This window comes from Mesoplodon bidens, assembly GCF_964165515.1.
Source record: "Mesoplodon bidens genome assembly, chromosome: 19".
Taxonomy (NCBI): domain Eukaryota; kingdom Metazoa; phylum Chordata; class Mammalia; order Artiodactyla; family Ziphiidae; genus Mesoplodon; species Mesoplodon bidens.
In genome coordinates, this window is record NC_138179.1 from 18678367 (window position 1) to 18705639 (window position 27273).

A 27273-nucleotide genomic window follows, 5' to 3' on the forward strand; every position below is an offset into this window, starting at 1 on the left:
GCCAGCCTTACGACCAAAGCTCTCTCACAATTCACCCCCAAATATCCCTACCTCGTGCCTCAGCAAAGGCCTCTGATGAATGAAGTCCAGCACCGTTTATTGGGCACAAGACGTGGGGTGGCTTCCTACTGCCCTCTTTCCACAGTAACCAAAGCAAGGCTGGTTCCTTGCTAAGAGTGATTCCCAGATGTGCATTAGCCGAATTCGAAAGTTGAACTGACATCTTCAAAGAGTACGATAAAAACACTTTGTATCAAAGTTGTGATTAAAAAAAATACAAACGTTAAACCCAAAGGCATAGAGGAAAATGGCAATCCTGAGAACTGCCCTGAAATGTCAGCCTCAAGCCTCATCTGAATCCTGTATGCAGGTGAACCCGGGGGAGGCCCGCACCCCTTGGGGGACGGGAGTGCAACGGGGTGAGCTGTGAGCCTGCCTGGCTTCCATCCGGACAAACCTTCATAGCGTCTCTGGCAGTGAGTCGAGTCCCCGCTGGGAAACACAGGGAAAAGCATGGGGCACAGGCACTGCGGAGCCAAGACACGGGGAGCAGTGCCCAGCCCTGCGTTTCCCAGCTACATGGTGCTCTCAGGAAGGGGGGGCCCCCTGCTCGCCTGCTGTGGCCCGGCAGCAGGGTCTGGGGACCAAGCCTTGGTCACAGATTGGGGACTGACTCCAACTCGGCTCCAGGCCCTTGTTTCCAATCCTCTGTGTCCAAGGGAGAGAGCTGGTTCCAGAGCTTCGGGCCCGTGGTGGGAGAGGGGAAGGCAGGTCAGGCCTCTGGGACCAGCTCTTGCCCTTCTAGGCGGGGGCCCAGCAACGAGCAGAAGCCAGGACGAGGGGCAGACAGAGCGTGGAAGTGGTGTCGCTGTACAAGGGGCGGGCAGGCACGAGTCGGGGGCCCTGGCGGCTGCTAGGACAGCATGGACTGCTGCACGGCCTTCTGCAGCGACTGCCGCGTCACCAGCAGACGCACCACCTCCTCCGAGCGCTTGGTGAGCCGCTTCCGGGCCTGGTCGTGTGTGACCATGGTCATGTCCCAGCCGTTCACCTGGCCCAGGGAGAGAACACAGCCCACCTCAGCTCGCCACCTTCTGGGATCTGAAAGTAGGACGGGCTTTGGGAGGCCTGGGTCTCCCAAGCTGACGTGCCCGGGCTGGGCGATGCCAAGCACCCCTCAACACGCATACACAGCGGAGAGCCAGCCTCCTCTGGGGCTGACGCCAGTATGGGCTCCAAAACGACTTCGGTGATTCTCCCAGGTGCCCAGGGAAGCAGGCGGGGGCAGCCCCACCACCCCCAAGTGCTTTAGACCCTCTGGCCCAAACCTTGTTTTCCTCCTTTGGGACATCTGTTACCTGCATGATCTTGTCCCCAATCTGCAGCCCAGCAATTTCTGCAGGGCCTCCTTCGGAGACCCGTGTGACGTAAATGCCCTGGAGAGAGACAGCCCAAGTCAAGCACTGGGGTCACTGGACTGGCCTCTTATCCACAGAGCAAAGCCCAGCATGGCATACTCCTAGCCGTCTGTCTGTCCCGCACCCAGTATCCCCCAGCACAAGCTGTGTCGAACAGCCAAGGGGCAAGTAGAGCAGTCCCATGGATGCTACAGCCCCTGCTGCTAGCCTCCTGGGCTCTGTCTGAGTAGGGCTTCCTAGTGCTGGGAGGGCTGGGAGGCCCACCCCTACTTATTCCCACCAGATCATTTCTTGGACCTTCTTAGAGAGGACCGTTTGAGAGAGATGAGGTCCGCTCCTTCCACAAAGGCCCGGGAAGCAGAGACCTACCATCTCAGGCCTCTGTGCCTCACAGAGAGGTCCCCAGACCCTAGTCCTCCTCACCTTGTCCGTCTTATCTTCTGAGAAAGGATTCTGGGAGGGATCCTGGTCAATTCCACCTCCAATGCTGAAGCCCAGGATTAAGTTCTCACCTTGACGCAACTTGTGAATTTCAACTCTTTGCTGGCAAAGATAAAAAACGAGTTGGGGATGAGTGGGTATGGAGAGCAAATGTGGTCTGTGTTCCCTGCAGCAGCCTCAGGCGGCTGGGTAGGCTCAGAGCCATGCCACGGGGGTGGGGCCCAGGGCCTCCTTCAGGAATCCAGCTGGTCACCAGCCTGGCAGGCTGGGGGGTTGAGACTCATAACTCAGCCACATCAACCCACCCACACAACCCTCAGTCCCAACCTCTCCCAGCTTCCTCTGTCTCAGGCACCAGCGTTCTCAACCCATGCTAAGCCCCTCCTGGCCCAAGAGCCAGGGTGCTTTGGCTGCTCTGAAGGAGGGCCTATGTCCCAGGGGAGGGACCACACAGGGCAGGAGAGGTCAGGCCCTGAAAAAAAATGCAGGCACTCTGCTGAGGCAGCTCGGATTGCTGAGCCAGCCCTGTCAAGGGCAAGCCCGGAGATGCTCGGGAAAAGCAGAGATCAAACTCGCACAGAAAGGAGGAAGGCTGTCATGGCCAAAGGAACAGGAGCAGAGGCTTGAAGGTGCTATGGATACATGTCCAGAGACCGGAGTGTACAGCGCAGGACCGGAACTGGGAGGTGAGATGAGGCTGAGCCCAGGTCAGGAAGGCTAGGGAGTGCAGGCCCAGGAGACTGGCCCAGAGGGAGGGGGGGGTCTCCCTAAGCCCCAGGCCCTGCTCTTGTGCAGTGGAGGAGGTGGAGGAGGGGCCTCGGGCTCTCCCACCATACTCTGAGGTTGTGGTCCCCATCTGTGCCAAGCTCCTTTCAAAGCCCTCAGCAGCCACCCTCCAGTCACCAGATGCTGGGAGCCAGACCGACTGCCCCACCCCAAAAGTTGACAGTTTTAACAGAAAGAAGAAAAACACAAAGCAAAAGGTGACTTGATCTGGACTTGAGGGGCTTCACAAAGGAGCACCAGGCATTGGGCTGACCAGGATTTTGGCCACCTGACCTTGATTCTAGGCCCACTGGAGCTCTCAGAAATTGGGGAGTAGGGCTGGGGTCAGGCCTGATGGTAGATCGTGGTCAGGTGTGATGCTAGAATGACCACTCAGGCAGTCGGTAAGGGAACAGATGTCTCACAGAGGTGGGATGTGGAGGCCAGGGGACATGAGCTACTTAGGAAGTGAGATCAACAGGCTCCAGACTGTTCATGGCCGAAAGGAGCCAAGGCGAGCTCCTGGCTGGCCACCTGGCCTGGCTGAACACAACCATCTCCCAGATGGGGACCCGAGAAGAGAAGGAGCATGCTGAGCTGGAGAGCCAGGAGCCATCCAGGCAGGTGTCCAGAGGGTAGACAGGCCTATGGAGCCAGAGTTCAGAGGAGAGGCCAAAATGGTTTTAACATTCTCCAAATGTTAACTACATGGGAGAGGGCACAGGGTAGGAAGAAGCCTCTTCCACCCCCATCCCTGATCCAAGACACAAGAGGGAGAGGCCAGACCCCACCCACCAAATTCAGATGTGTTCCTAGTGTGAGAAGAATTGGAGGGTCATGGTCCTAGGGTTTTGAGGAAGGCCCGGGGACCAGTCATGACCTGCAGTAAGGGGGTTGCGGGAAGCGTGACACCTGAGGCCCACTGGACCTAGGTCCTCATGCGCAAACGTGTGCGCTCCTCCAGGCCTGCCTCTGCCTCCTCTGACACACACCTTTGCGCACCTTTGACTCACCCTTAAGATCAGAAAGAAGTACAGGCTTTAGGACTGGGAGACAAGGCCCCGTCACTGACTTGCTGGGTGAGGTCAGGCAGGTTACTGCCCCTCTCTGGTTCCCCACCTGCACCCCTTTTTTCCAGCTAAGGAGCAAACCTGACCCCTTCTCTCTGGGGCAGCTAGAGAGCTGGAAAAGGCAGGCTGGTGCAGCCAGGGTGAAGCTGAGGACAGCTGTCAGCAGGTCCAACAATGTCTCCTCCTAGCCCAGGCCTGAGCTGGTGCTCTAAGCTGACCCTCACGTGTCAGCTTTATCAGTGGCTCTCTGGTCACACCACCTGACTGCAGGAGTCCCCAACACGCCCATCTGAGATACTGCAGCCAGTCCCAGGGCCCCAGGACTGGGACTTCCACCTGACCCGTGCCCTGTCCAGCAGGCATTTCTTCTCAGAGACCTGGCTCCTTCCTGAGGCCTTCTTCACACGACTGAGCATGACCAGACTTCTCTCTGGGACTCAATTTCCCCACCTTAGCCACAAAGTGGGCCTCCAGGCCCCATCCAGCTGTGGCATTGGTATCTGGGTCTAATGTCCCAGCCTCACTTTGCCTATTCTAATAGCACTTGGCACCCAAGACCAGCCAAGGGAGGAGACAGGGGCCTGAGCTGACCCCAAAGGGTTTCCTCAGGCCCCAAGTGCCAGGTAGGGGACCTGGGCTTTGCCCCAAGGGCTGGGGTTCCAGGGAACGTTCGGAGCAGGATCGAACCAGTTGTATGAGCCTTCACTCTGGACCGGGCGGCGATGGGTCTGAGAAGGAAAGGCCGCAGGGGAGGGGGGAGGGGCTGCTATGTTGGCCACGACCACCTCCACCCCGCAAGTCTCCCTCTGGGCGGCGGCGCCGGCTGGAGCGGAGGAAGCACTTCCTCATTCCAGAGGCTGCGACTCATGGACTTCGGGGCCGGCGCCCGCCACCCGCGGCTGCCCGGCTGGGGACACAGATCCGGGAAGTGGGCGCTTTCCCAGACTCCCATAGCAGGGGCCTTTCTCCTCAATCTTCCCTGCCCCGGCCGGCTGAGAGGAGCCCAACGCGGCGGCGTTGGTGCGCGGGGTCTGACCTCGATCCCGGCTCCTCAGGAGGCGCTTGGGTCCCAGCCATCTCTGTTGCGTGGCTGGGTAAGACCGCGGCTCCGCTCTGGCAGAGCGGGAACCGGAGCTCTGGCTGCGGGTTTGTAGGAGACCCGGGCTCGACGCTTTGCCAACGTGTTTGAGGTGTCAGTTTACCTATCTGCAAAGTGGGGTCAAGCCAAGACGAGGAGGAGCCCGCGCGAGACCACTCACCACCACGGCGGTGACCGGCTGGCCCGGGACGTAGGACATCTCGACCCCAATCTGGTTACCAAACACCGCTCAATGAAGCCCGCAGCGAAAATCCCTAAGGCCTCGCCCTCTCTGGTTAACAAAGGCCAACCAGCCCGGCCCGCCCCCTCATGAATAGTTAACGACGCTCCAGCCAATCACCGGCCGGAGCGCTCTCGGGCTTTCGGAAGTCCCAGCGCGCGCATAGAAAAGCGGAGAGAGGGGTGGAGCGTGCTCGGGGCGCCCGCGGCGCATGCGCCAGAGGGCGGGTGCGAGTTCCTGGCGACTGCGCAGGCTGGGCCGTCCCAGCATCCTCCAGTGCAAGATGGCGTCGCGGGAATCCGTACCACGGGCTCTCTGAGGGAGCGCCGAGCTACTGCGTCCGCCGCCGGGTTCCAGGTAAGTGGGCGAGTCTGGGCGGGAAATGCAGATGTGCCGCCAGCAACCCCGAGCCCTTAGCCTTTTCAGCGTCTTTCGAAGGTCCGAGACTGAGGGGTGCGAGGTCTCCGCAGCCCCAGGGGGAGGGGCGGCGCGAACCCAAGTCGCCACGCTCCGGGCGCCACCTGTAACTTGGTTCTCTCCGCAGCCCCTCGTTGCTCCACGAGAAAGCAGAGGCCGAGCCGGGCGGGTGCGATGGCCGCTGTGGTGGCCAAGCGGGAGGGGCCGCCGTTCATCAGCGAGGCCGCTGTGCGGGGCAACGCCGCCGTCCTGGATTACTGCCGGACCTCCGTGTCGGCGCTGTCAGGGGCCACGGCCGGCATCCTCGGCCTCACCGGCCTCTACGGCTTCATCTTCTACCTGCTCGCCTCCATCCTGCTCTCCCTGCTCTTAATTCTCAAGGCGGGAAGGAGGTGGAACAAATACTTTAAGTCGCGAAGACCTCTCTTTACAGGAGGTCTCATCGGAGGCCTCTTCACCTACGTCCTGTTCTGGACATTCCTCTACGGCATGGTGCACGTCTACTGAAACGTGGGCAGGGATGACTTTAAAAAAAAAAAAAAAAAGATTGGGAGGACTGTTGCCAGAAATTAACACCAGGTAGACTTACCTAGTTTTTAAATTGTTGGAGTCGCCGCTTGTCCTGTAACGTTATAAATAATTTATATCTTAAGACGAAGAGCCTGTACTGTTCTACAGATTAAATGAAGCGTGAGACCCTTTGTGGAGTTTTCTTCCTACCTTAACGCGTACCCCCTGTCTGCCATGGGTGCAAAATCGCCCGGTATTGACTCCGGGAGAGCTGGGACTGCGCCTTAGTTTTCTGTCCTTTCCTTGCATTTATACATAGGCCCCTCAGAGAGGGGCCACTAGGGCCTGAATAAGGAGAGAATTTACCGTTAACATCCTGAGAACTAATAACAGTTAATATTTATTAAGTGCGCCTTGTATGCCAAGCATTGTACCTTGTACCTTTTACACTCGTTACTGCGTTAATTCTCGCAATGTCCTTATGGAGTAGATGTGATTATTATTCCCCAGTGATGAACCTGAGGCTCAGAGAGGCTACATACCTCTGCCGGAGGAGGCACAGCTGGGAAGAGGCCGAGCCAGGATTCAAATGTAGGTCTCTTAATTGCTCTTACTGTATTGGCTGACTGTACCTTTTCAGAACCCAGCCTTCCCTCCCAACCACTACTCTGACGGTATGAGTGGTATCATTTCAGTTCCATTTCACCTAGTTAGAGCCAGCTGTTTCCAGTTTTTAAAAAGCAAGCTCTTTTTTTCTAGACTCTGTCTAGTGAGAATTAAACAGACTGATTGATTAAGCTAATCTATGGGCTTGTTTAGAGTGTAAATGCCTCTGTCTATATGCTGATCCACGATCCCTTCCTGTCAGGAGGCTTATTTTAAAATAAAATGCATACATTTAATTGAGAAATAAATATTGCATTAGCGTTAAGTAAGGAACACGTTGCTTGTGGAATTTATAGTTTTAACTGGGAAGACCAGCATTACCTGATTTCACAGTCAGATTATAAGAGCTACAAAGAGAGTACACGGGAGCCCCAAACCTAACCCAGGTTGTGGGGTAGCTTTTTTTTTTTTAATTTTTAAATTTTATTTATTTTTTAATACAGCAGGTTCTTATTAGTTATCCATTGTATACATATTAGTGTATATATGTCAATCCGAAACTCCCAATTCATCCCACCACCACCACCATGACTACCTCCCCCGCCGCTTTCCCCACTTGGTGTCCATACGTTTGTTCTCTACATCTGTGTCTCAATTTCTGCCCTGCAGACTGGTTCATCTGTACCATTTTTCTAGGTTCCACATATATGTGTTAATATATGATATTTGTTTTTCTCTTTCTGACTTACTTCACTCTGTATGATAGTCTCTAGATTTGTCCATGTCTCTACAAATGACCCAATTTTGTTCCTTTTTATGGCTGAGTAATATTCCATTGTATATATGTACCACATCTTCTTTATCCATTTGTCTGTCGGTGGGCATTTAGGTTGCTTCCATGACCTGGCTATTGTAAATAGTGCTGCAATGAACATTGGGGTGCATGTGTCTTTTTGAATTATGATTTCTCTAGGTATATGCCCAGTAGTGGGATTGCTGGGTCATATGGTAATTCTGTTTTTAGGTTTTTAAGGAACCTGCATACTGTTCTCTATAGTGGCTGTAGCAATTTACATTCCCACCAACAGTGCAAGAGGGTTCCCTTCTCTCCACACCCTCTCCAGCATTTATTGTTTGTAGATTTTCTGATGATGCCCATTCTAACTGATGTGAAGTGATACCTTATTGTAGTTTTTTGTTGTTGTTTGTTTGGTTTTTTTTGTTTTGTTTTGTTTGCGGTACGCGGGCCTCTCACTGTTGTGGCCTCTCCCGTTGCGGAGCACAGGCTCCGGACGCGCAGGCTCAGCGGCCATGGCTCACGGGCCTAGCCGCTCCGCGGCATGTGGGATCTTCCCGGACCAGGGCACGAACCCATATCCCCTGCATCAGCAGGCGGATTCTCAACCACTGCGCCACCAGGGAAGCCCCTCATTGTAGTTTTGATTTGCATTTCTCTAATAATTAGTGATGTTGAGCAGCTTTTCATGTGCTTCTTGGCTATCTGTATGTCTTCTTTGGAGAAATGTCTATTTAGGTCTTCTGCCCATTTTTGGATTGGGTTGTTTTTTTTTTTAATATTGAGCTGCATGAGGTGTTTATATATTTTGTAGATTAATCCTTTGTCAGTTGCTTCATTTGCAAATATTTTCTCCCATTCTGCGGGTCGTCTTTTGGTCTTGTTTATGGTTTCCTTTGCTGTGCGAAAGCTTTTAAGTTTCATCAGGTCCCATTTGTTTATTTTTGTTTTTATTTCCATTTCTCTAGGAGGTGGGTCAAAAAGGATCTTGCTGTGATTTATGTCATAGAGTGTTCTGCCTATGTTTTCCTCTAAGAGTTTGATAGTTTCTGGCCTTACATTTAGGTCTTTAATCCATTTTGAGCTTATTTTTGTGTATGGTGTTAGGGAGTGATCTAATCTCATACTTTTACATGTACCTGTCCAGTTTTCCCAGCACCACTTATTGAAGAGGCTGTCCTTTCTCCACTGTACATTCCTGCCTCCTTTATCAAAGATAAGGTGACCATATGTGCGTGGGTTTATTTCTGGGCTTTCTATCCTGTTCCATTGATCTATCTTCCTGTTTTTGTGCAGTACCATACTGTCTTGATTACTGTAGCTTTGTAGTATAGTCTGAGGTCAGGGAGCCTGATTCCTCCAGCTCCGTTTTTCGTTCTCAAGATTGCTTTGGCTATTCGGGGTCTTTTGTGTTTCCATACAAATTGTGAAATTTTTTTGTTCTAGTTTTGTGAAAAATGCCAGTGGTAGTTGGCATGGGGTAGATGGGGATTGCATTGAATCTGTAGATTGCTTTGGGTAGTAGAGTCATTTTCACAATGTTGATTCTTCCAATCCAAGAACATGGTATATCTCCCCATCTATTTGTATCATCTTTAATTTCTTTCATCAGTGTCTTATAATTTTCTGCATACAGGTCTTTTGTCTCCTTAGGTAGGTTTATTCCTAGATACTTTATTCTTTTTGTTGCAATGGTAAATGGGAGTGTTTTCTTGATTTCACTTTCAGATTTTTCATCATTAGTGTATAGGAATGCCAGAGATTTCTGTGCATTAATTTTGTATCCTGCTACTTTACCAAATTCATTGACTAGCTCTAGTAGTTTTCTGGTAGCATCTTTAGGATTCTCTATGTATAGTATCATGTCATCTGCAAACAGTGACAGCTTTACTTCTTTTCCGATTTGGATTCCTTGTATTTCCTTTTCTTCTCTGATTGCTGTGGCTAGAACTTCCAAAACTATGTTGAATAAGAGTGGTGAGAGTGGGCAACCTTGTCTTGTTCCTGATCTTAGTGGAAATGCTTTCAGTTTTTCACCATTGAGGACGATGTTGGCTGTGGGTTTGTCATATATGGCCTTTATTATGTTGAGGAAAGTTCCCTCTATGCCTACTTTCTGCAGGGTTTTTATCATAAATGGGTGTTGAATTTTGTCGAAAGCTTTCTCTGCCTCTATTGAGATGATCATATGGTTTTCTCCTTCAATTTGTTAATATGGTGTATCACGTTGATTGATTTGCATATATTGAAGAATCCTTGCATTCCTGGAATAAACCCCACTTGATCATGGTGTATGATCCTTTTAATGTGCTGTTGGATTCTGTTTGCTGGTATTTTGTTGAGGATTTTTGCATCTATGTTCATCAGTGAAATTGGTCTGTAATTTTCTTTTTTTGTAGTATCTTTGTCTGGTTTTGGTATCAGGGTGATGGTGGCCTCATAGAATGAGTTTGGGAGTGTTCCTTTGCACATTTTTGGAAGAGTTTGAGAAGGATGGGTGTTAGTTCTTCTCTGAATGTTTGATAGAATTCGCCTGTGAAGCCATCTGGTTCTGGACTTTTGTTTTTGGAACATTTTTAATCACAGTTTCAATTTCATTACTTGTGATTGGTCTGTTCATATTTTCTGTTTCTTCCTAGTTCAGTCTTGGAAGGTTATACCTTTCTAAGGATTTGTCCATTTCTTCCAGGTTGTCCATTTTATTGGCATAGAGTTGCTTGTAGTAGTCTCTTAGGATGCTTTGTATTTCTGCCATGTCTGTTGTAACTTCTCCTTTCTCATTTCTAATTTTATTGATTTGAGTCCTCTCCCTCTTTTTCTTGATGAGTCTGGCTAATGGTTTATCAATTTTGTTTATCTTCTCAAAGAACCAGCTTTTAGTTTTATTGATCTTTGCTATTGTTTTCTTTGTTTCTATTTCATTTATTTCTGCTCTGGTCTTTATGATTTCTTTCCTTCTACTAACTTTGGGTTTTGTTTGTTCTTTTTCCTCTAGTTCCTTTAGGTGTAAGTTTAGATTGTTTATTCGAGATGTTTCCTGTTTCTTAAGGTAGGATTGTATTGCTGTAAACTTCCCTCTTAGAAGTGCTTTTGCTGCATCCCATAGGTTTGGGATCGTTGTGTTTTCACTGTCATTTGTCTCTAGGTATTTTCTGATTTCGACTTTGATATCTTCAGTGATCTCTTGGTTATTTAGTAATGCATTGTTTAGCCTCCATGTGTTTGTGGTTTTTTATGTTTTTTTCCCTGTAATTGATTTCTAATCTCATAGCGTTGTGGTCAGAAAAGATGCTCGGTATGATTTTAATTTTCTTAAATTTACTGAGGCTTGATTTGTGACCCAAGATGTGACCTATCCTGGAGAATGTTTCATGCGCACTTGAGAAGAAAGTGTAATCTGCTGTTTTTGGATGGAATGTCCTATAAATATCAATTAAATCTATCTGGTCTGTTGTGTCATTTGAAGCTTGTGTTTCCTTATTAATTTTCTGTTTGGATGATCTGTCCATTGGTGTAAGTGAGGTGTTAAAGTCCCCCACTATTACTGTGTTACTGTGAATTTCCTCTTTTATAGCTGTTAGCAGTTGCCTTATGTATTGAGGTGCTCCTGTGTTGGGTGCATATATATTTATAATTGTTATATCTTCTTCTTGGATTGATCCCTTGATCAGTATGTAGTGTCCTTCCTTGTCTCTTGTAACATTCTTTATTTTAAAGTTTGTTTTATCTGATGAGTATTGCTACTCCAGCTTTCTTTTTTTTTGCGATACGTGGGCCTCTCACTGTTGTGGCCTCTCTGGTTGTGGAGCACAGGCTCTGGACACGCAGGCTCAGCAGCCATAGCTCACAGGCCGAGCCGCTCTGCGGCACATGGGATCTTCCCCGACCAGGGCACGAACCCGTGTCCCCTGCATCGGCAGGCGGACTCTCAACCACTGCGCCACCAGGGAAGCCCCTCCCGCTTTCTTTTGATTTCCATTTGCTTGGAATATCTTTTTCCATCACCTCACTTTCAGTCTGTATGTGTCCCTAGGTCTGAAGTGGGTCTCTTGTAGACAACATATATATGGGTCTTGTTTTTGTATCCATTCAGCGAGCCTGTGTCTTTTGGTTGGAGCATTTAATCCATTCACGTTTAAGGTAATTATCGATATGTATGTTCCTGTTACCATTTTCTTAATTGTTTTGGGTTTGTTTTTGTAGGTCCTTTTCTTGTGTTTCCCACTTTCAGAAGTTCCTTTAGCATTTGTTGTAGAGCTGGTTTGGTGGTGCTGAATTCTCTTAGCTTTTGCTTGTCTGTAAAGCTTTTGATTTCTCCATCGAATCTGAATGAGATCCTTGCCGGGTAGAGTAATCTTGGTTGTAGGTTACATATTCATCACTTTAAATATGTCATGCCACTCCCTTCTGGCTTGTAGAGTTTCTGCTGAGAAATCAGCTCTTAACCTTATGGAGTTCCCTTGTATGTTATTTGTCATTTTTCCCTTGCTGCTTTCAATAATTTTTCTTTGTCTTTAAGTTTTGCCAATTTGATTACCATGTGTCCGGGCCTGTTTCTCCTTGGGTTTATCCTGTATGGGACTCTCTGCACTTCCTGGACTTGGGTGGCTATTACCTTTCCCATGTTAGGGAAGTTTTTGACTATAATCTCTTCAAATATTTTCTCTGGTCCTTTCTCTCTCTCTTCTCCTTCTGGGACCCCTATAATGTGAATGTTGTTGCGTTTAATGTTGTCCCAGAGGTGTCTCTTAGGCTGTCTTCATTTCTTTTCGTTCTTTTTTCTTTATTCTGTTCCGCAGCAGTGAATTCCACCGTTCTGTCTTCCAGGTCACTTATCCGTTCTTCTGCCTCAGTTATTCTGCTATTGATTCCTTCTAGTGTAGTTTTCATTTCAGTTATTGTGTTGTTCATCTCTGTTTGTTTGTTCTTTGATTCTTCTAGGTCTTTGTTAAACATTTCTTGCATCTTCTTGATCTTTGCCTCCATTCTTTTTCCGAGGTCCTGGATCATCTTCACTATCATTATTCTGAATTCTTTTTCTGGAAGGTTGCCTATCTCCACTTCATTTAGTTGTTTTTTCTGGGGTTTTTTTCTTGTTCCTTCATCTGATACATAGACCTCTGCCTTTTCATCTTGTCTGTCTTTCTGTGAATGTGGTTTTTGTTCCACAGGCTGCAGGATTGTAGTTCTGCCCTCTGGTGGATGAAGCTATCTAAGAGGCTTTTGCAGGTTTGCTAATGGGAGGGACTTGTGGTGGGTACAGCTGGCTGTTGCTCTGGTGGGCAGAGCTCAGTAAAACTTTAATCCTAATCCGCTTGTCTGCTGATGGTTGGGGCTGGGTTCCCTCCCTGTTGGTTGTTTGCCCTGAGGCGACCCAACACTGGAGCCTACCTGCTCTTTGGTGGGGCTAATGGCGGACTCTGGGATGGCTCACACCAAGGAGTACTCCCCAGAACTTCTGCTGCCAGTGTCCTTGTCCTCACAGTAAGACACAGCGGCCACCCCCACCCTCACCCCCGCCTCTGCAGGAGACCCTCCAACACTAGCAGGTAGGTCTGGTTCAGTCTCCTGTGCGGTCACTGCTCCTTCCCCTGGGTCCCGATGCACACACTACTTTGTGTGTGCCCTCCACGAGTGGAGTCTCTGTTTCCCCCAGTCCTGTCGAAGTCCTGCAGTCAAATCCCGCTGGCCTTCAAAGTCTGATTCTCTAGGAATGCCTCCTCCCGTTGCTGGACGTCAGATTGGGAAGCCTGATGTGGGGCTCAGAACCTTCACTCCAGTGGGTGGACTTCTGTGGTATAAGTATTCTCCAGTTTGTGAGTCACCCACCCAGCAGTTATGGGATGTGATTTTATTGTGATTGCATCCCTCCTATCGTCTCATTGTGGCTTCTCCTTTATCTTTGGATGTGGAGTATCTTTTTTGGTGAGTTCCAGTGTCTTCCTGTCGATGACTGTTCAGCAGTTGGTTGTGATTCCGATGCTCTCGCAAGAGGGAGTGAGAGCACGTCCTTCTACTCCGCCATCTTGAACCAATCTCTCAGTTTACTTATTTTATTTATTTTTGGCTGCATTGCATCTTCGTTGCTGCACGTGGGCTTTCTCTAGTTGTGTCGATGGGCTTCGCATTGCGGTGGCTTCTCTTGTTGCGGAGCATGGGGTCTAGGCACACAGGCTTCAGTTGTTGTGGCATGTGGGCTCAGTGGCATGTGGGCTCAGTAGCTGTGGCTCATGGGCTGTAGAGCACAGGCTCAGTAGTTGTGGTGCACGGGCTTAGTGTCTCCACGGCATGTGGGATCTTCCCGGACCAGGGCTCAAACCTGTGTCCCCTACATTGGCAGGCGGATTCTTAACCACTGAGCCACCAGGGAAGCCCACAGAGTAGCTTCTTTGAGGAAATAACATTACAATTAGGATGCAAAGGTTGAGTAACAGTCAAGTGTGGAGAAGGGGTTACTTGCAACAGAGTGCATGTGTGAGGGCCATTGAGAACAAAGGAGTTTGGCCTGTGTCTGAAAAGTTAGAGAGAAGAGGCCCTGAGGTAGAGCACAGTGGGAGGTTTTGCTGCCGAACTAAACTTGGGTCCAATTGTCCATGCGCAGTAAAACCAATCTACTTACACTGGGTAGTGGTGAAGGAAAGTGCAGTGCTTATTGCAGGCACAGAGCAAGGAGACCAGGCAGCTAGTGCTCAAGAGGCCCAAACTCCCTGATGGCTTTCAGGGAAAGTTTTTTTAAGACAGGGTGAGGGAGAGGGTTGCAGGGTGCATGATCAACCTGTGGACAGTTTTCTGATTGGTTGCTGTTGAGGTGACCATGAGTTAACATCATCAACGTTCTGGTTCTAACAGGTCTGGGGTCTACTGCTTGTGGGCAGCATACAGTTAACTTCTTCCACCTGGTGAGGGTTTCATTATCTGCAAAACAGCTCCAAGGACGTGGCTCAGAATGTTATCTGTAGCCGTTGAGGAGGAACTAAAGGTGTTTGACTTAGTTTAGCTATTATTTGCTTAGCTATTATTTTGTCTTGCTTGACTGTTTTCCTTTCTTTCTGTGTTTTCTCACTTCTCTGATTAAATTTATTCTTTGGAACTGGGGGAAAGCCTAGGAAGCTAAAGTTTTTCTACAGACAGGAGGCATGTGGAGGACATTCTGTCCTGGGAAGGCCACATAGGCTCTTGCTCAATTACAGTTTGCCCTTGATACGAATAGCAATTGGGGGGAGCCTTTGAAAGTTTTAGCTAGGAGCGATGTGATCAGATTGGGACTTTTAGAAAAGAACCAGTTTTAGATCAGAAGGGAATCTGAGAGCTGGAATTCAGGTCCCCTTTTACAGATAGTAGGTGGTGACCTGTGACCAAGAGCGGAGGCCCAGGCCTCCTGAATCCCATTTTGGGCTTTGGACCAGATGTTTTCACATGAAGCCAAGAAGCGGCTGAGGTGATAGCTTTGCCTCCTTCTCCCAGTGGCCACCTCTGACCACCAGTGAAGACGCTCACGTTCGTGGTTTACACGCCCCACCCGCTCTCCCAACCTCCCTGGTCCTTTCAGGGACTTCTCTAAGTGGGAAGGGAGGGTTCAGTCCTGATGCAGGGTGAGTCCTGCTGGGGGGTATGGGGAAAAGTGAGCTGATTTACTTAACCATTCCTCTATTGTTGGGCAGTAAAATTGTTTGAAATGTTATAAAAAAGACTGCAGTGCATGTCTTCACATCTGTATCATTTTGAGGGAATTTAGTAAGCTACTAGAAGCTAAAAACTTGATTCCAAATGCTTTCCAGAGTTTTATCAGATTATACTCATTAAATGAAAAGGACCAGTTTTATCAGTGCCTTCCTAGTCCTTTAATGTTTGCTCATTTAAAGAGTTTCCTTTCATTTGAATTTCTTTGCAAGACAATAAGGAAAGTAATATATTGCTCACTACTTGCTTCTTGTGTCGGCCTCTTTTGGTCTTGCCTTCTTTACGTGTTCCTCTAAAACACCAGGTAACCATGAAAATATGAAGGAGAGAAGATCAGGACACATTTAAAATTAACACCTTTTATTGTTTTATAACCAAATTAAAATGTCAGAAAATACATATACTGGTCAGGACCCAGAAAATGCTTGATATCTCCCCCCTTTAATTCTGTGTGCTGGCCTAAGGGGAAACAGCTGAAAGAAAGGTGTCTTTTGTAGAGAGCACTCTTGGGTCCACTGGAGAATATGCTCTGAGGAGAGGTGTACCACTTGGGGAGGTGGGGGGCAGGTTGGAACCAAGTGGAGCCCTTTTCCAGACAATGCAAGATGCCATTCCAAATGGGGCGATTTAGGGACTTCCCAGGGCACTGCAGACCCTAGCTGGGGTACTCAGAGACACCTGGAGGAAGTCACATTCCCCCCTTTATGACTGGTTCCCCAGGGGTCAGCTAGCCATTGAGAAAGGAACTGATGGGCTTGGGGGGCACAAAACGGCATCCGTGACTAGTCAGTCCTGATGACCACTGCATCAGGAGTAAAGGGCACTTTGCGCTTTTTTTTTTTTTTTAATTTATTTTATTTATTTTTGGCTGCACTGGGTCTTTGTTGCTGCTTGCGGGTTTTTCTCTAGTTGCAGTGAGTGGGGGCCACTCTTCGCCGCATTGCGCAGGCCTCTCATTGCGGTGGCCTCTCCTGTTGCAGAGCACAGGCTCTAGGTGCACGGGCCTCAGTTGCTGTGGCTCACGGGCTTCAGAGCACAGGCTCAATAGTTGTGGCACATGGGCCCAGTTGCTCCGGGGCATGTGGGGTCTTCCCGGACCAGGGCTCGAACCCGTGTCCCCTGCACTGGCAGGCGGATTCTCAATTACTGCACCACCAGGGAAGCCCGCACTTTGCTCTTTCAATGGCTGGTCCCTATGATGTCACATTAACAGCACCCAATTTAACACTTTCCCATTGGCCACCATCATGGTACTCCACAGGCATGGAATAGGTAGACGGCTTTAGGCCAGGGCTTGAACGTAAGCGTAGACAATTCCTGTGATACTGAAACGTCAGCATGGGAAGATCTTGGGAGGCTGGCACGATCATCTTCCTGATGAGGTGCACCGAGAGAAACGGGCTTTCCCAAGTTTGGAAAGTGCTCAAGGTCCTGCTTCTCTTCTTCCCACTTCAAAGCCAGTTTCTGTAAGATTAATGAGCCTCCCACTCATTCACCAAGTTTATGAAAAAACGCAGGCAGGCGTGGTGCTGTGCAAAAGCATGGGAACTGGCTGTGTGTAACACCATCCAGAAGCTTTGATGGGGGCCACTGGCCAGTCTGGCTTCCTGAGCATGGGGCCTCTGACATGTAGGGGAGAGGCCACCTGGAAAGCTTTGCTGGACTTGAGGAAACAATTAGGTTAAGTCCTCCATGGCAGTAAGTTTAAAGGGGCAACCCTTAAAATTAAAGAACGTCAACTTGATGAAAGCCTCACAGAAGCTGCTCCAGTGACACCGTCTGCATTCCAGTTCCTCAGTTGCTCTTTCTCACGTCTTTTCTACATGTGGTTCCCTGATCTGGATGCTTCCCCCATCACCTAGTTAGACTGCTACTAACCTTTCTGACTTCAACTTGTGTGTCACTTCCTTGTGGAAACCTGGCCACTCCTGAGGACTCTCAAAGCACCCCATCCCGTTTGTGATGGATGTGTGACCCCTAGACTCTGAGCACCTGGGCAGGGACCGTTTCTGTGCTGCTCGCCACTGTGTCACCAGCATTTAGTCCAACACCTGACACAGCAGGCACTCAAATATTTACTGACTGAAGGAGTAGCCGTAGGGAGACACTTCCATTCCAGTATAAAACAAATAGCACAGCTGTCCCCAAGTGTTACGGCTGCGGCCAAGCGATTCCAAAAGCAGGTTAAAAGAAACCAGACCAACTCCTCAGCGGCCATGACCCCTGCCTGCCCTTTTCACTCCCAAACATATAAGTAACATGCTGTGTTATGAGATCCAAAGGTTAGCCTTAGAGAGGAAGTGAAACACCACAGCAAGTCACCTGGATTTTTCACTTTCTCTTCAGACAGTGGGTTGGGCTTGCTGACAGGTCACCTAGCAGCCCAGGGGAGGAGCTGCTTGATCTAGAAGGGGTCCTGTTCTGGGGACCACGCCCCTGTGCCCCAGAGGCCAGCCTCACCAGAGACCTTTACGCCTCTCCAACCCTCTTGTCCAAAGGCCCCAGTGGAAGGATGTTTACTCCGCGCTCTGTGCGGAGAACCAGAGTCCTCCCAGAGAGGGTGCTCCCTTGAGTCAGGGCAGGTGCTCACACAGCACCCAGGCTTGCTGGGAGACGGGCAGCACTGCAGGCCTGGGCTGCCAGCTGGTTTCAACAACTGTGATTGAGTTCTAGACCCCTCCCCTTGCGTTTACGCTGGGGCTCCTCAGCGAGTGCAGAGGGAGAAGCGAGCCAGCCGGCTCCCTAGCCCAGCATATTCTCTTGCATCTGATGGAGGAGACTTGGTCTGACTGCAGGCGGCAGGAAAAGTTCATTTCCTGAGGGAAGGAGGGAGTAACTCAGTGGATTCTCAGCAAGACAGGTGAGCCTCTTGGAATTGGTAACACAGGTTGCCTCCGGGAACGGGTGGAAGGGAAGCTTTTCACTTTTGTTCTATCGTACCTCTTAAATTTTGAGTCATTTAAGTGTGACCCAGTCAAAATATTTTAATTTGAATGAATTGAGCATAATGCCACTTTCCTGAGGGAGGGAAGGGGGGAATCTGCTTGGTCTCAAGGTTGCTTGAGGTAAGTCTGACCTGGAAATTGATGCCACTCACCAAAGCTGACCTTTTGAGAACCAGGTTTTGTATATCTCCTCAAGCACTGCTTCTCAACCTTTCACGTGCGCACGAATCACTTGGGAGTCTTGTTGAAATGCAGGTTCTGATTTAGGGGGGTGAGGGAGGGGCCTGAGACTGCATTTCTAACAAGCTCCCAGATGATGCGGAGGCTGCTGGTCCACAGACCACCCTTCGAGTGGCAATGCTTTACAGCCACTGAGGGAGAGGGTTGAGGGCCAACCTAGTAACAACTGTTTCCACCTGACGACTGAGCGCCGTTCGTCATCTCATTAGCCCTTCAGATGGAGCCCTAGAGGAGACGGGGAGGGAAGCCGAGCAGGGACACTGCAAGCCCCACAGAACAGCAGGAGCCGAACCACACAGGCAGACGCGTCTCCCATCTGGGTGAGACGCTATCCCCTGAGCTTCCCGAGGCTCTCCTTCCTCATGGCCAGCTGCCTCCTCACAGGTCCAGTCCTTTCCCAGTTGCCTCCTTGGCCACCTTTAAGTTTCACTGCTGGGGGCAAGGCCAAACGTCCCCTTGGGTGTCGGCCAAGGTCCTTCTCTGGGGAGCCATCATTCGCTCTAGGGATTTGTGCAGGTCTCAGCTAGAGGCTGGAGAAAGGCCAGAGTGCTGGGCCCAGCTCTCATGTCTGTCGGCTCTGAAGGGTTACATGCATGCACCCCTCCCTGGGGGCCAGGTGTCTCATTCAAGCATCTTTTGGACAGGGCCCAGCCCGCAGCAGGCATCAGTTGTTTGTTGTGTGAATTAATGAATAACTGAATGCCCTAGTAAGTTCTCAGGAAAAATGAAAACACTCTAGGCCCCTGGCCTGCCCTCCACCCTTCCCCTCCCCAGGGCCTCTTCTGCATGAGCCACTGTGGCCACTGGGAGGCTCCCCTCCCCACACACACAACAAAAAGCTTGTAGCAGGATCCCAAAGCGCAGGAGGGAGGGCTGTGCCTGGAAGCCCCGTCCCATGTGGATGACGATGACTCTTCCCAGTTCAGAGCTGTGGGTAGTTCTGCCCTCAAATCTTCACCAAATCTGCTGTCAGCCAACAGCTCTGGCTATGCCTCCACGGTCTGCAGGTTCTGCAGCTGCTTCACATTCACGTTTCCATTCCCCTGGTGGCCAGACCTGTGGGTGGGTGGGTGGGTGGGGGCACACAGGGCACAGAAGACACTTGGGAGCCCTGCAGGCAGGAACGGCCTCCCTAAAGGCAGACTCCGCCTGCAGAAGCCTCTGGCTGGCAGTGCGGCAGGCAGTGAGCGTTCGTGGAGAGCGGCAGTCTGAGGGGTCCCTGGCCGCGGCCCAGGCACGGGGAGGCGCTCAGGCCGCGGCCTCTGGAGCTGGCCCAGCAATGAGCAGCCGCTGCAGCCCCACAGCAACAGGCGAGGCTGGCCAAGACCAGCAGGGCAACCGCTCTTTCCTCTTGCAGGTGAAGGAGCTCAGGTGAGCACCCAGGAAGTGACAGGGAGCACGTGGGGGGCTGCTGGCACAGGCCTACCCCAGCAGATCTCCCAGCCTCTCCATCTTTCTCTCCTCACTCCTCTCCATCCTTTGCCTTCCCTCTCCATCCTGGCTCACCGCTCTCTTTCCCTGCCCAGGCCCAGCTCCCCACTGGAGGCTGCCAATTGCTGAGTCAGCAGAGAATGGAAGCTCGAAGCAGAGGGCAGCCAGCCACAGGTCAGTGAACGCCTCTGATGTGGTTGACGAGAGGAGAGTCAGGGAACCCTACTCACTGAGCTGGAGGTTCCCCTGTGTCCAGCCCCCTGGAACAAAAGGGAAAACAGGCCCAGAAAGGGCCAGGCACCTGCTCAGGGGCACATAGTGAGGCAGGGAAGCAGAGCAGGCCCGAGGGCTGCCTCCTGACTCAGCCCGGGGCTCCCTCCCACGCCAGGCTGTGGTCAGGTCTACAGAAAGCGCCAGGCTGCCCGGGGCTTCTGGGCAGTGCTCGGGGAAGAGCAGCCTGCAGGTCACCTGTCAGCACAGCCACCACTGTCCTCAGGCTAGGGCAGCTCCAGAATTTCCACATCAAAGAGGAGCTTAGGGGAGGCATCTGATGGGGCGTGGAGGGATGAAGGGCTCGGTAAGGCAAAATAACCTGATGGAGAACTGGATTCTAGGAACCCACTGCCCAGGTTCAAATCCCAGCTCTGCCACTTATTAGCTGTGTGACTTGAGCAAGTTACTTGACCTCTCTGAGCCTCGGTTTCCTCATTAGAACAGGAAATATTAATGTCCACCTCATTAGGTTGCTGAAAAGAGTTCACATGTACAAAGAACTCAGAGCAGTGCCCAGCAGAGTAAGCCTGAGTAAATGATAGTACTGTTACTGTCTTAACATGGGCACAGCATAGCAAGCAGACAGGTTTGTGGCTGCTCAGGGGTACTGGAGGGTAACGGGCATCGTGGAGGGGCTAAAGCACCACCAGCACCCCTCCCCGCCCCCCAAGGCCAGCTTGGATGGGCTCTGCTGGGTCCCTGGCATCCTGCCCTGGGGCCAGGTCACCCAGAGCAGGGAGCACAGCAGCCAGCTGGGCTGTCTCTGCGGACCTCGTTCCTGGCCCTCGGCTGGGCAGCCCCTCACCTGGCGGGCTGGAGGAGCTGCCGGCACACACAGCCGTTCTCCTTCTGGGCGCCGCCTCCATCCTGCACCTCTGGCTGCTCCGCCAGCCCCGCCGCGTCTGGGGCCACGCTCTGCTGCGAGGACTCTGCCATTCGGTCGAGGACCTCGAGGTTCCTGGGCAGGACGTGACCCATTAACCCTGGCCTGTGGGTCTCACCTCCTCCCTGGGCTGGTGAGCCACTCGCCCTGCAGGGGGCGCCCCTCTTCCCCCAGCAGCTCAGCAGGGGTGGCAGGTGCAGTCAGGGCTCAGGGCTCAGCCTGGGAACCAGGGCTGGGATTCAGTCCAGGCAGATGATGCAGGCTGGCCCTCTGCCCCGTCCCAGGTTGGGGTGGGACTGAGGGAGCAGCGCCCAGTGCCTGTCCAGAGCCCACCATCTGCAGTTTCCCTTTTCCATCCCAGCTCCTCCAGAAAGCCTTCTCCAAGGCTCCAAGGGCTGGGCCAGAGCCCCTCGCCCCTTCCTGTCCACCCAACCGTCATACTGTTCTCCTCCTCTGAAACACACACACACACCCCACAGCCCCCCCCACACCCCCCCAAGAAAGCCTGGAAATAGGCCCCCAGAGTTGTGGGGGGGCGGAAATAGGACCACCAAGTCCAAGAATCCTAAAATTGTAGGTGCTGGAAGGCACTGTATGTAACCAACACTCTCATCTCACAGGGAGAGAAACTGAGGCCCAAGGCGGCCTGGGACTGGTCCAAAGTCACCTGGGGAGACAGTGGCAGGGCCAGGCCTGGAAACCAGGTCTCCTGCCCGTGGCCTGGGTGGTCTTGTCTTCTGCCAGCTGCTCTGAAGTAGCATCCAGTTTTGTAGATCCGGTACTCGGAACATTCCGCCTTACCCAGCCCTTCCAAGGGAGCTCCCCGTATTCAGCCCTGCCTCTACCCCGCAAACGCCGACATAAAACCAGGGTAAGGGCTTCCCTGGTGGCGCAGTGGTTGGGAGTCCGCCTGCCGATGCAGGGGACACGGGTTCGTGCCCTGGTCTGGGAAGATCCCACATGCCGCGGAGCGGCTGGGCCCGTGAGCCATGGCTGCTGGGCCTGCGTGTCCGGAGCCTGTGCTCCGCAACGGGAGAGGCCACAACAGTGAGAGGCCCATGTACAGCAAAAATAAAAAATAAATAAAAATAAAAAAATAAAAAATAATAAAACCAGGGTAAGTGTTCTGAGCCCGGAAGGGGGAGAGGGTGACCTAGTGGGCTCCCCTAGGGCCGCTGGGAGGAGGCATAACTGACCTCACTTCCTCATATTTCTTGTCTCGGTAAAAGTGGCTCTTTTTGATGAGGTAGATGAGTACCAGGTCGCAGAAGAAAGACCCCTGCAAGAGAGTTGGGGTCCCTGACTCAGAGTCCTAGACTTCCAGGGAGCACCCGGCCACCTGACACCAACTACATCCCATTGGATCCTGCAGCAACCTGAGGGGAGCTGTGCTCAGAAAGAGGCATCTTTGTCCAAGACCACAAAGCTGGTCCACGGTAGAGCCAGAGTTAGCCTGTGGTCCGTCTGACCCCTCAGGTTGCGCGCGCTGCACTACCCTGATCCCATCGAATCATGCCTTCAGCCAGGGCACTGCCCTGGGGTGCGGGAAAGAGTAAGACAATGAGACCCTCTGGGGACTCCCCCTCTGGTGCAGGAGACGAGCATATAAATTAGGACAGAGTGACAGTGTCCCGTGATGGGGAGAGGAGCAGGGGCAGCAGAGAGAAGACGGGACTCGACTCAGCCTGGGGAGGAACATCTGGGCTGAGTCTTGAGGCTGAAGAGGATTTTATATAAGGAAAAAGGAAAAAAGGCTCAGGAAGGGCACTGCAGAGGAACAGGCTCGTCACGCCTGGGAACAGGGCCAGGAACGGAATTGTGGCATTGCGGGAAGATCCCTTTAGTAGGCAGTGAGAGAGGGACTGGAGGGTATCTAAACAACAAGGACACCACAGCAGCGGTCAAGGAAAGATGAGGAGGCCTGTGCCAACCCAGCGGACCGACCCACTGACACCTGAACACAAGCTCTTCAGACCAGAGTGGATGGCGCAAATACCAGTCTCCTCCACCAGAGGGCGACTCCACCCACTGCACAGCGAGGAGGGGGCGGGGGTGGGTGGGAGAGGGTTGATGGAGGACCACAGGTGAACCAGGTCCTCTGACCCTGGGCATTGCACAACCTTTCCCACCCCAGATGCCAAAAAGGTTATCAATTCCTTGTTCCACAGAGAACACTCCTCCCACCACCCCCCACCCAGCCTCTACCACTTTTCCCCATTACCTTCATTCCACAAATGTGTCCCCAGATGCCTATGTTCTGATTTACCCGCATCATAAGAAAGTGATGTCTGAAGGTGGCCCCTGTCTTGGGAAGTTACCTATGCAAACGTGCAGGGCTCCCCAGCAATGTTGCTGCAGTTAAGAGGAGTCCCTTGGGGCCCACTTTCATCCACTGACCACCTCTCAGGAGCATGGCCTCTTTGTCCTGCTACAGGACACGGTGTTCCTGGTCTCAATAAAAAGTCAGTCCGAGGTCCTCCTGGAAGCCCCCATGGGGCTGCTGTGACCTCCCGGGCAGAGGAACCAGGGACAAAGCTGCCAGAAACCTTGGCAAGGGGCTTGCTGGTATGTGTGTGAGCCACTCTGATGACTGCCTTGTCTTTAAAAAACTTCCAGAAAAACAAAGGGGCATGAAATATCCAGAGGAAGCCTTTCCCTGCCCTCCAGCCATTACTTCCTCTCTGGTGGCCCCTCTGCCCAGCTGGAAGGACAGACCTGGACCACAGCCCGACTTCCCTGCCTCTCATCTTAGCCCCGTGATTCACAACGGGGCGGGGGGGGGCAGTTTGGCCACGTCTGGAGACATTTTTGGCAGTCACAACTGGGAGGGAATGTGCCGCTGGCGTCTGGTGGGTAGAGGCCGAGGATGCTGTCAGACACCCTACAATGCACACAGTCACCCCACAAAAAAAGTGATCTGGCCCTACGTGTCAACAGGGCCGCGGCTGAGAAGCCCTGTGTATAGCCGGATCCTGCCTCTCTTTAGCAGAAGTGGAGACAAGGCTGCGCAGGATCCCAGAGAACCCCCCAGCTGCAGAGCCACAGGCAGAAGCCTCTCTGGCTCTGGAAAGAGAAACCCAGGTAGTCACGGCCACCTGGGGGCTGCTGGAGGGGTGTGAAGTCCCAGAGAGCCCTGTTCACCCCCATATCCACACTGACCTCCCCAGTTCTGGTTCTTTCTGGAGCACTGGGGCAACTCCCCTGGGGCAGTGTCCCCCCTGCCCGCCCCCGCGGGTGCTCGGAGGGTAAAGGGGGTGGGGGAGAGGTACTCACCACACCCATGAGCGCCACCCCTGAGCCCACGTTGATGACTGTGGGGACGATGTTGAACTTCCCTGCCTGGAGCACAGAGAGACAAGGTGGGGTGAGGAAGGCGGCAGGACAGCGGGATCCCCAGGGACTCCACCAGAGCCGGCCTGGGGTCCCCCCAGCATGCCCCACCCTCCCAGGACCTGCCCAGCTTCAGAAGGGGAGCCTCACCCACACACCTTGCCATTCACCATCACATCAAAGCGGATCCCGTAGGCTTTAAACAGCGTGCGGAGCTCCACCCCAGCTGCGTCTCGGTAATACTTGGCAAACCTGGGGGAGACACGGCTCGGGGAGCCCTCGGCCTGCCTGGGTCTTCCCTGTTTGGCAACACAGGCTCCACTACCTTGGAGATTTATAACCCCCACCCCACCCCAGGACCCTGGCATTCAGCAGCCCCAGGAAAGGTTGGAGACCCCCTTGCTGACGTGACATAAAAGATTCGTTCAGATCTTTGCAGTTCTTGCCAGACGCTCCCCCAAGAGGCAAGGGCTTTCCCACAACTGCTGGGCCAACCCGGGCCACCAAGGCACTGATGGGCCTGACCCAGGCCTCAGCTTCAGGGCAAGTCCAGAGCCATGGTCAATGCTTCTGTCCCAGAGGCCCCCTGGCAGCCTCCCTGCACCTCCCACTCTGACACCCACCCCCAGGAAGGGGTGTCATAGCGCTGGCACCCAGGCAAGGACACGAAACGTGGACAGGGTCATAAGACTTAGCCCCTGTTACCTGAAGTTGTACCCAGAAGCAAGAGAGTTTTCTGAAAATCTGTTGTCCAGACGGTTAAAATAATAGCGAGGGTAACATTCCGAGGGAGCTCTGTCAAGGTCACAGTCCCAGTCAATCTGAATTCCTATCACACCACCCTTGATGCAAAGGAGACAAGAATCAGTGCACAGAACTCTGGAGATAGAAGTCACAGACCAGCTCTTCATGGAGAGCTCAGGCAGGGGGTTGGCCCCACTGGAGCATCCTTCCGGGAGGGTTCACACCTCTGGGGTGACTGAGAAAAGTACGTCGCTGACAGCCCATATCCTCCTGCTTCACGCTCCAGGGAGAAGGGAATGACCTGAGGGAGCACCTACTGCAGGACTGGCACCTCACACCACAGCCAGGGTGCCAGTGGGGCTCCTGGCTCGGTTTCGGCTGATGCCCCAGGACTCAAGAGCCAGACGCGGGTGCAAGTGTGGCCCTCACCGAGTGCGGCACAGCTGGCTGTGCGGCACAGCTAATTCTGAGACAGTCCCTGGGCAGGTGAATGCAGGGCCACCCCATCCCATGGGTCCCCCTCCACACCCCCTCCTCATTGCAGAGCTCAAGCCCAGAGCCCTCCAGCCCCACCACCCACCTGCACAGCTATCTCCTGGAAGCTGCTCCCCGTCCAGCGGACCACAGACCCCAGTCGGAAGATGGGGCAGTAGGGGTCCTTGGGGCCAAACTGACAGGACTTCAGGAACGCTCTGTCTGTGGTGTCCAGCACATTTGTCCTGGGTGGAGGCCATGAAGAGCCAGTGAAAGGAAGGTGACACTCGCTGTTCCCAGGCCAGAAACCGGGCCTGACCCACGCTGAGCCCTTGACCTTTCGCCCCTCCTCAGATCCTGACGGCTTTCCCACCCCCAACATCCTCCAGTACGAAAGGACACAGCCCTGCCGCCACTGCACGGGAAAGGGTGCCCCCTCGTCACCCAGTGGGTCATTCCACACAGTGTCCCATACACACCGTGCACACAGGCCTACGTACTTGGAGAAGTTGAATTTGGGGAAACGAATGAAGTTCTTTATGTAAACAGTGAAGTCTTCAGCTTCGCCCAGGAGTGGCTTCCTGAAAACCAAGGCAGGACAGTCTGCTCAGAAGGCCCTGCCCCGCCCCCTCCATGCCTGTGCTGAGGCTGAAGCCTGTCTGCTCCCTGGGTGCCCTGGAGCCTTTGCAAAGGACAGTCAATTTGATCATGTCGGGGTGGTCCTGGGGCCTTTGTGGGATGCCCTAGCTTCTCCCCCAGGACACATCTCCACCGTCGGGCTGGGACTCACTGCCCAGGACTGGGTAACTCCTCAGGGTCCCGAGGTTACAGCCACTCACGCTGGCCTGGACTTTGTCTCCACCGGGCACCAGGCGAAGATCTCACAGGTGCCCTTTTGCTCGCTCCCCGCCCGCAGGCAGCGGCCAGTCCTCACTCCTGCAGGGGTGGGAGAAGGACAATGCCGGGAACCTCCTGGTTCCAGCCCCCCTTCTGCCCCCAGCCCCGTCTACTCCAGGCCTCACCGTTTCCAGCCACAACAGGCTCCCCAGGAGGGCAGTCGCTGTCCTCATAGCACAAGGCATCAGGAATGCTTTCACTCTGCCAGGAGAGAAAGGGTGCCTGGCGGGGGGGGGAGGTACCTGCAGGGACCCCTTCTCAGAACCAGGTCCCACCCCAGGGTGAGGCCAGGGGTTCCTCTCTTGCCTGTGGCGGCTCACCCCTTGAGAACCTGCTTCCCCCCTGAACGATGCAGGTGTGCACGCTGGTGCACACATCCCCCAGGGCCCTTGGGGGGGTCGACACCCCGCCTCAGGAGAGGGGTGGACCCCAAGCACTGCTGGCAGCCCTCCCACCCCCTCCCCAGCTCTCTGCGCCAAGACGCACCTCGGCACAGGTTTCCTGCCGCTGGTTGGGGGTCACGACCAGGTTGGTGATTACAAAGAAGACATTCTCTCCCTGCGAAACCAGAGGGAGGTTGAGGAACCCCCTCCTGCTATTTGGGGTCCCCCCTTCCCGGGGCTGCCTGGAAGGTGGTGGGATCTCTGCATGGGTGTTGCAGACACCGGGGCCACAAAATCAGTGGATCCCACCCAAGAGCCCACTGACCTCGGAGTCCCAGAGCAGGTATGCTTAGAGGGGTCTCTTCCATGCCCACAACCCCAAACCATTCTGACCTCGGCCCCCAGGGTCCAAGCTGAGATACAGGAGGGGAGAGAGGAGAAGGGGCAGTGATGAGACGGCCTGGCCCCGGCCCAGGGAACTGCTCCCAGGGACGGTGGCCAATATAAGGGCGGGGCTCTCGGTGCCAGGCCACGCAACTCACACTGACCTGGAAGTTTTCTGGGTCCCATTTGGTCTCAACAGGCTCAGGGTTTGATGGGAACAGAGCAGCCCCGTAAGGCACAGTTGGGGAGGGCTGGGGTTTGGCATGG

At 52.8% G+C, this 27273-nt stretch overlaps 4 protein-coding genes and 1 long non-coding RNA gene across 9 annotated transcripts in view; 2 read left to right on the forward strand and 3 right to left on the reverse strand.

Moving 5' to 3' along the window:
* Positions 1-80: 80 nt before the first annotated feature.
* On the reverse strand, positions 81-5085 carry TAX1BP3 (Tax1 binding protein 3). Its single transcript, XM_081219422.1, has 4 exons — positions 4954-5085; positions 1842-1961; positions 1359-1436; positions 81-1051 (listed from the first exon to the last, which is right to left on the reverse strand). The coding sequence occupies exons 1-4, from the start codon at positions 4990-4992 to the stop codon at positions 914-916; spliced, it is 375 nt and encodes a 124-aa protein (XP_081075548.1). The 5' UTR covers positions 4993-5085; the 3' UTR covers positions 81-913.
* Positions 5086-5274: 189 nt separating this feature from the next.
* EMC6 (ER membrane protein complex subunit 6) lies at positions 5275-6131 on the forward strand. The gene is made up of 2 exons (XM_081219423.1): positions 5275-5370; positions 5558-6131. Exon 2 carries the CDS (start codon positions 5605-5607, stop codon positions 5935-5937), a length of 333 nt encoding a protein of 110 aa, XP_081075549.1. The 5' UTR covers positions 5275-5370; positions 5558-5604; the 3' UTR covers positions 5938-6131.
* Positions 6132-15365: 9234 nt separating this feature from the next.
* On the reverse strand, positions 15366-24812 carry P2RX5 (purinergic receptor P2X 5). 2 transcript variants are annotated; one of them, XM_081219421.1, is made up of 4 exons: positions 24283-24379; positions 24068-24133; positions 20717-20869; positions 15366-19263 (listed from the first exon to the last, which is right to left on the reverse strand). In XM_081219421.1, the coding sequence occupies exons 1-4, from the start codon at positions 24288-24290 to the stop codon at positions 19194-19196; spliced, it is 297 nt and encodes a 98-aa protein (XP_081075547.1). In that variant the 5' UTR covers positions 24291-24379; the 3' UTR covers positions 15366-19193. The 2 variants fall into 2 exon arrangements, with proteins under 2 accessions (XP_081075547.1, XP_081075546.1); XM_081219420.1 differs by lacking the exon at positions 15366-19263 and having other exon boundaries at positions 19906-20869; positions 24283-24812.
* LOC308607485 lies at positions 18443-24061 on the forward strand. 2 transcript variants are annotated; one of them, XR_014014014.1, is made up of 4 exons: positions 18443-18527; positions 19734-19812; positions 21415-21665; positions 22024-24061. It is a non-coding gene; the product is annotated as an uncharacterized lncRNA (long non-coding RNA). The 2 variants fall into 2 exon arrangements; XR_014014015.1 differs by having other exon boundaries at positions 23411-24061.
* Positions 24813-26363: 1551 nt separating the features above from the next.
* Positions 26364-27273, reverse strand: part of ITGAE (integrin subunit alpha E) — a 69893-nt gene continuing 68983 nt past the window's right edge. For all 3 annotated transcript variants that reach the window (XM_081219405.1, XM_081219406.1, XM_081219404.1), the window contains 2 exons: positions 26726-26797; positions 26364-26440 (listed from right to left, as the gene is read on the reverse strand). In XM_081219405.1, the coding sequence (XP_081075531.1) occupies positions 26436-26440; positions 26726-26797 (77 nt within the window). In that variant the 3' untranslated portion in view covers positions 26364-26435. The remainder of the gene's footprint in view (positions 26441-26725; positions 26798-27273) is intronic.

Bases quoted from the DNA above. Each gene is read 5' to 3' on its own strand.
- EMC6 (XM_081219423.1), top strand. From the start codon at position 5,605: ATGGCCGCTGTGGTGGCCAAGCGGGAGGGGCCGCCGTTCATCAGCGAG.
- P2RX5 (XM_081219420.1), bottom strand. From the start codon at position 24,492: ATGCCAGGGTCCTGGGGTGGGGTGGGGGTTATAAATCTCCAAGGTAGT. The intron at 24,134-24,282 runs GTGTGTGGGTGA...TCTGTGCTCCAG, and splicing joins ATGTGATGGTGAATGGCAAG to GCAGGGAAGTTCAACATCGT. The intron at 20,870-24,067 runs GTGAGTACCTCT...CGTCCTGCCCAG, and splicing joins GGGTGGCGCTCATGGGTGTG to GAACCTCGAGGTCCTCGACC.
- TAX1BP3 (XM_081219422.1), bottom strand. From the start codon at position 4,992: ATGTCCTACGTCCCGGGCCAGCCGGTCACCGCCGTGGTG. The intron at 1,962-4,953 runs GTGAGTGGTCTC...TATCTTTGCCAG, and splicing joins AGCCGGTCACCGCCGTGGTG to CAAAGAGTTGAAATTCACAA. The intron at 1,052-1,358 runs GTAACAGATGTC...TCCCTGGGCCAG, and splicing joins TTGGGGACAAGATCATGCAG to GTGAACGGCTGGGACATGAC.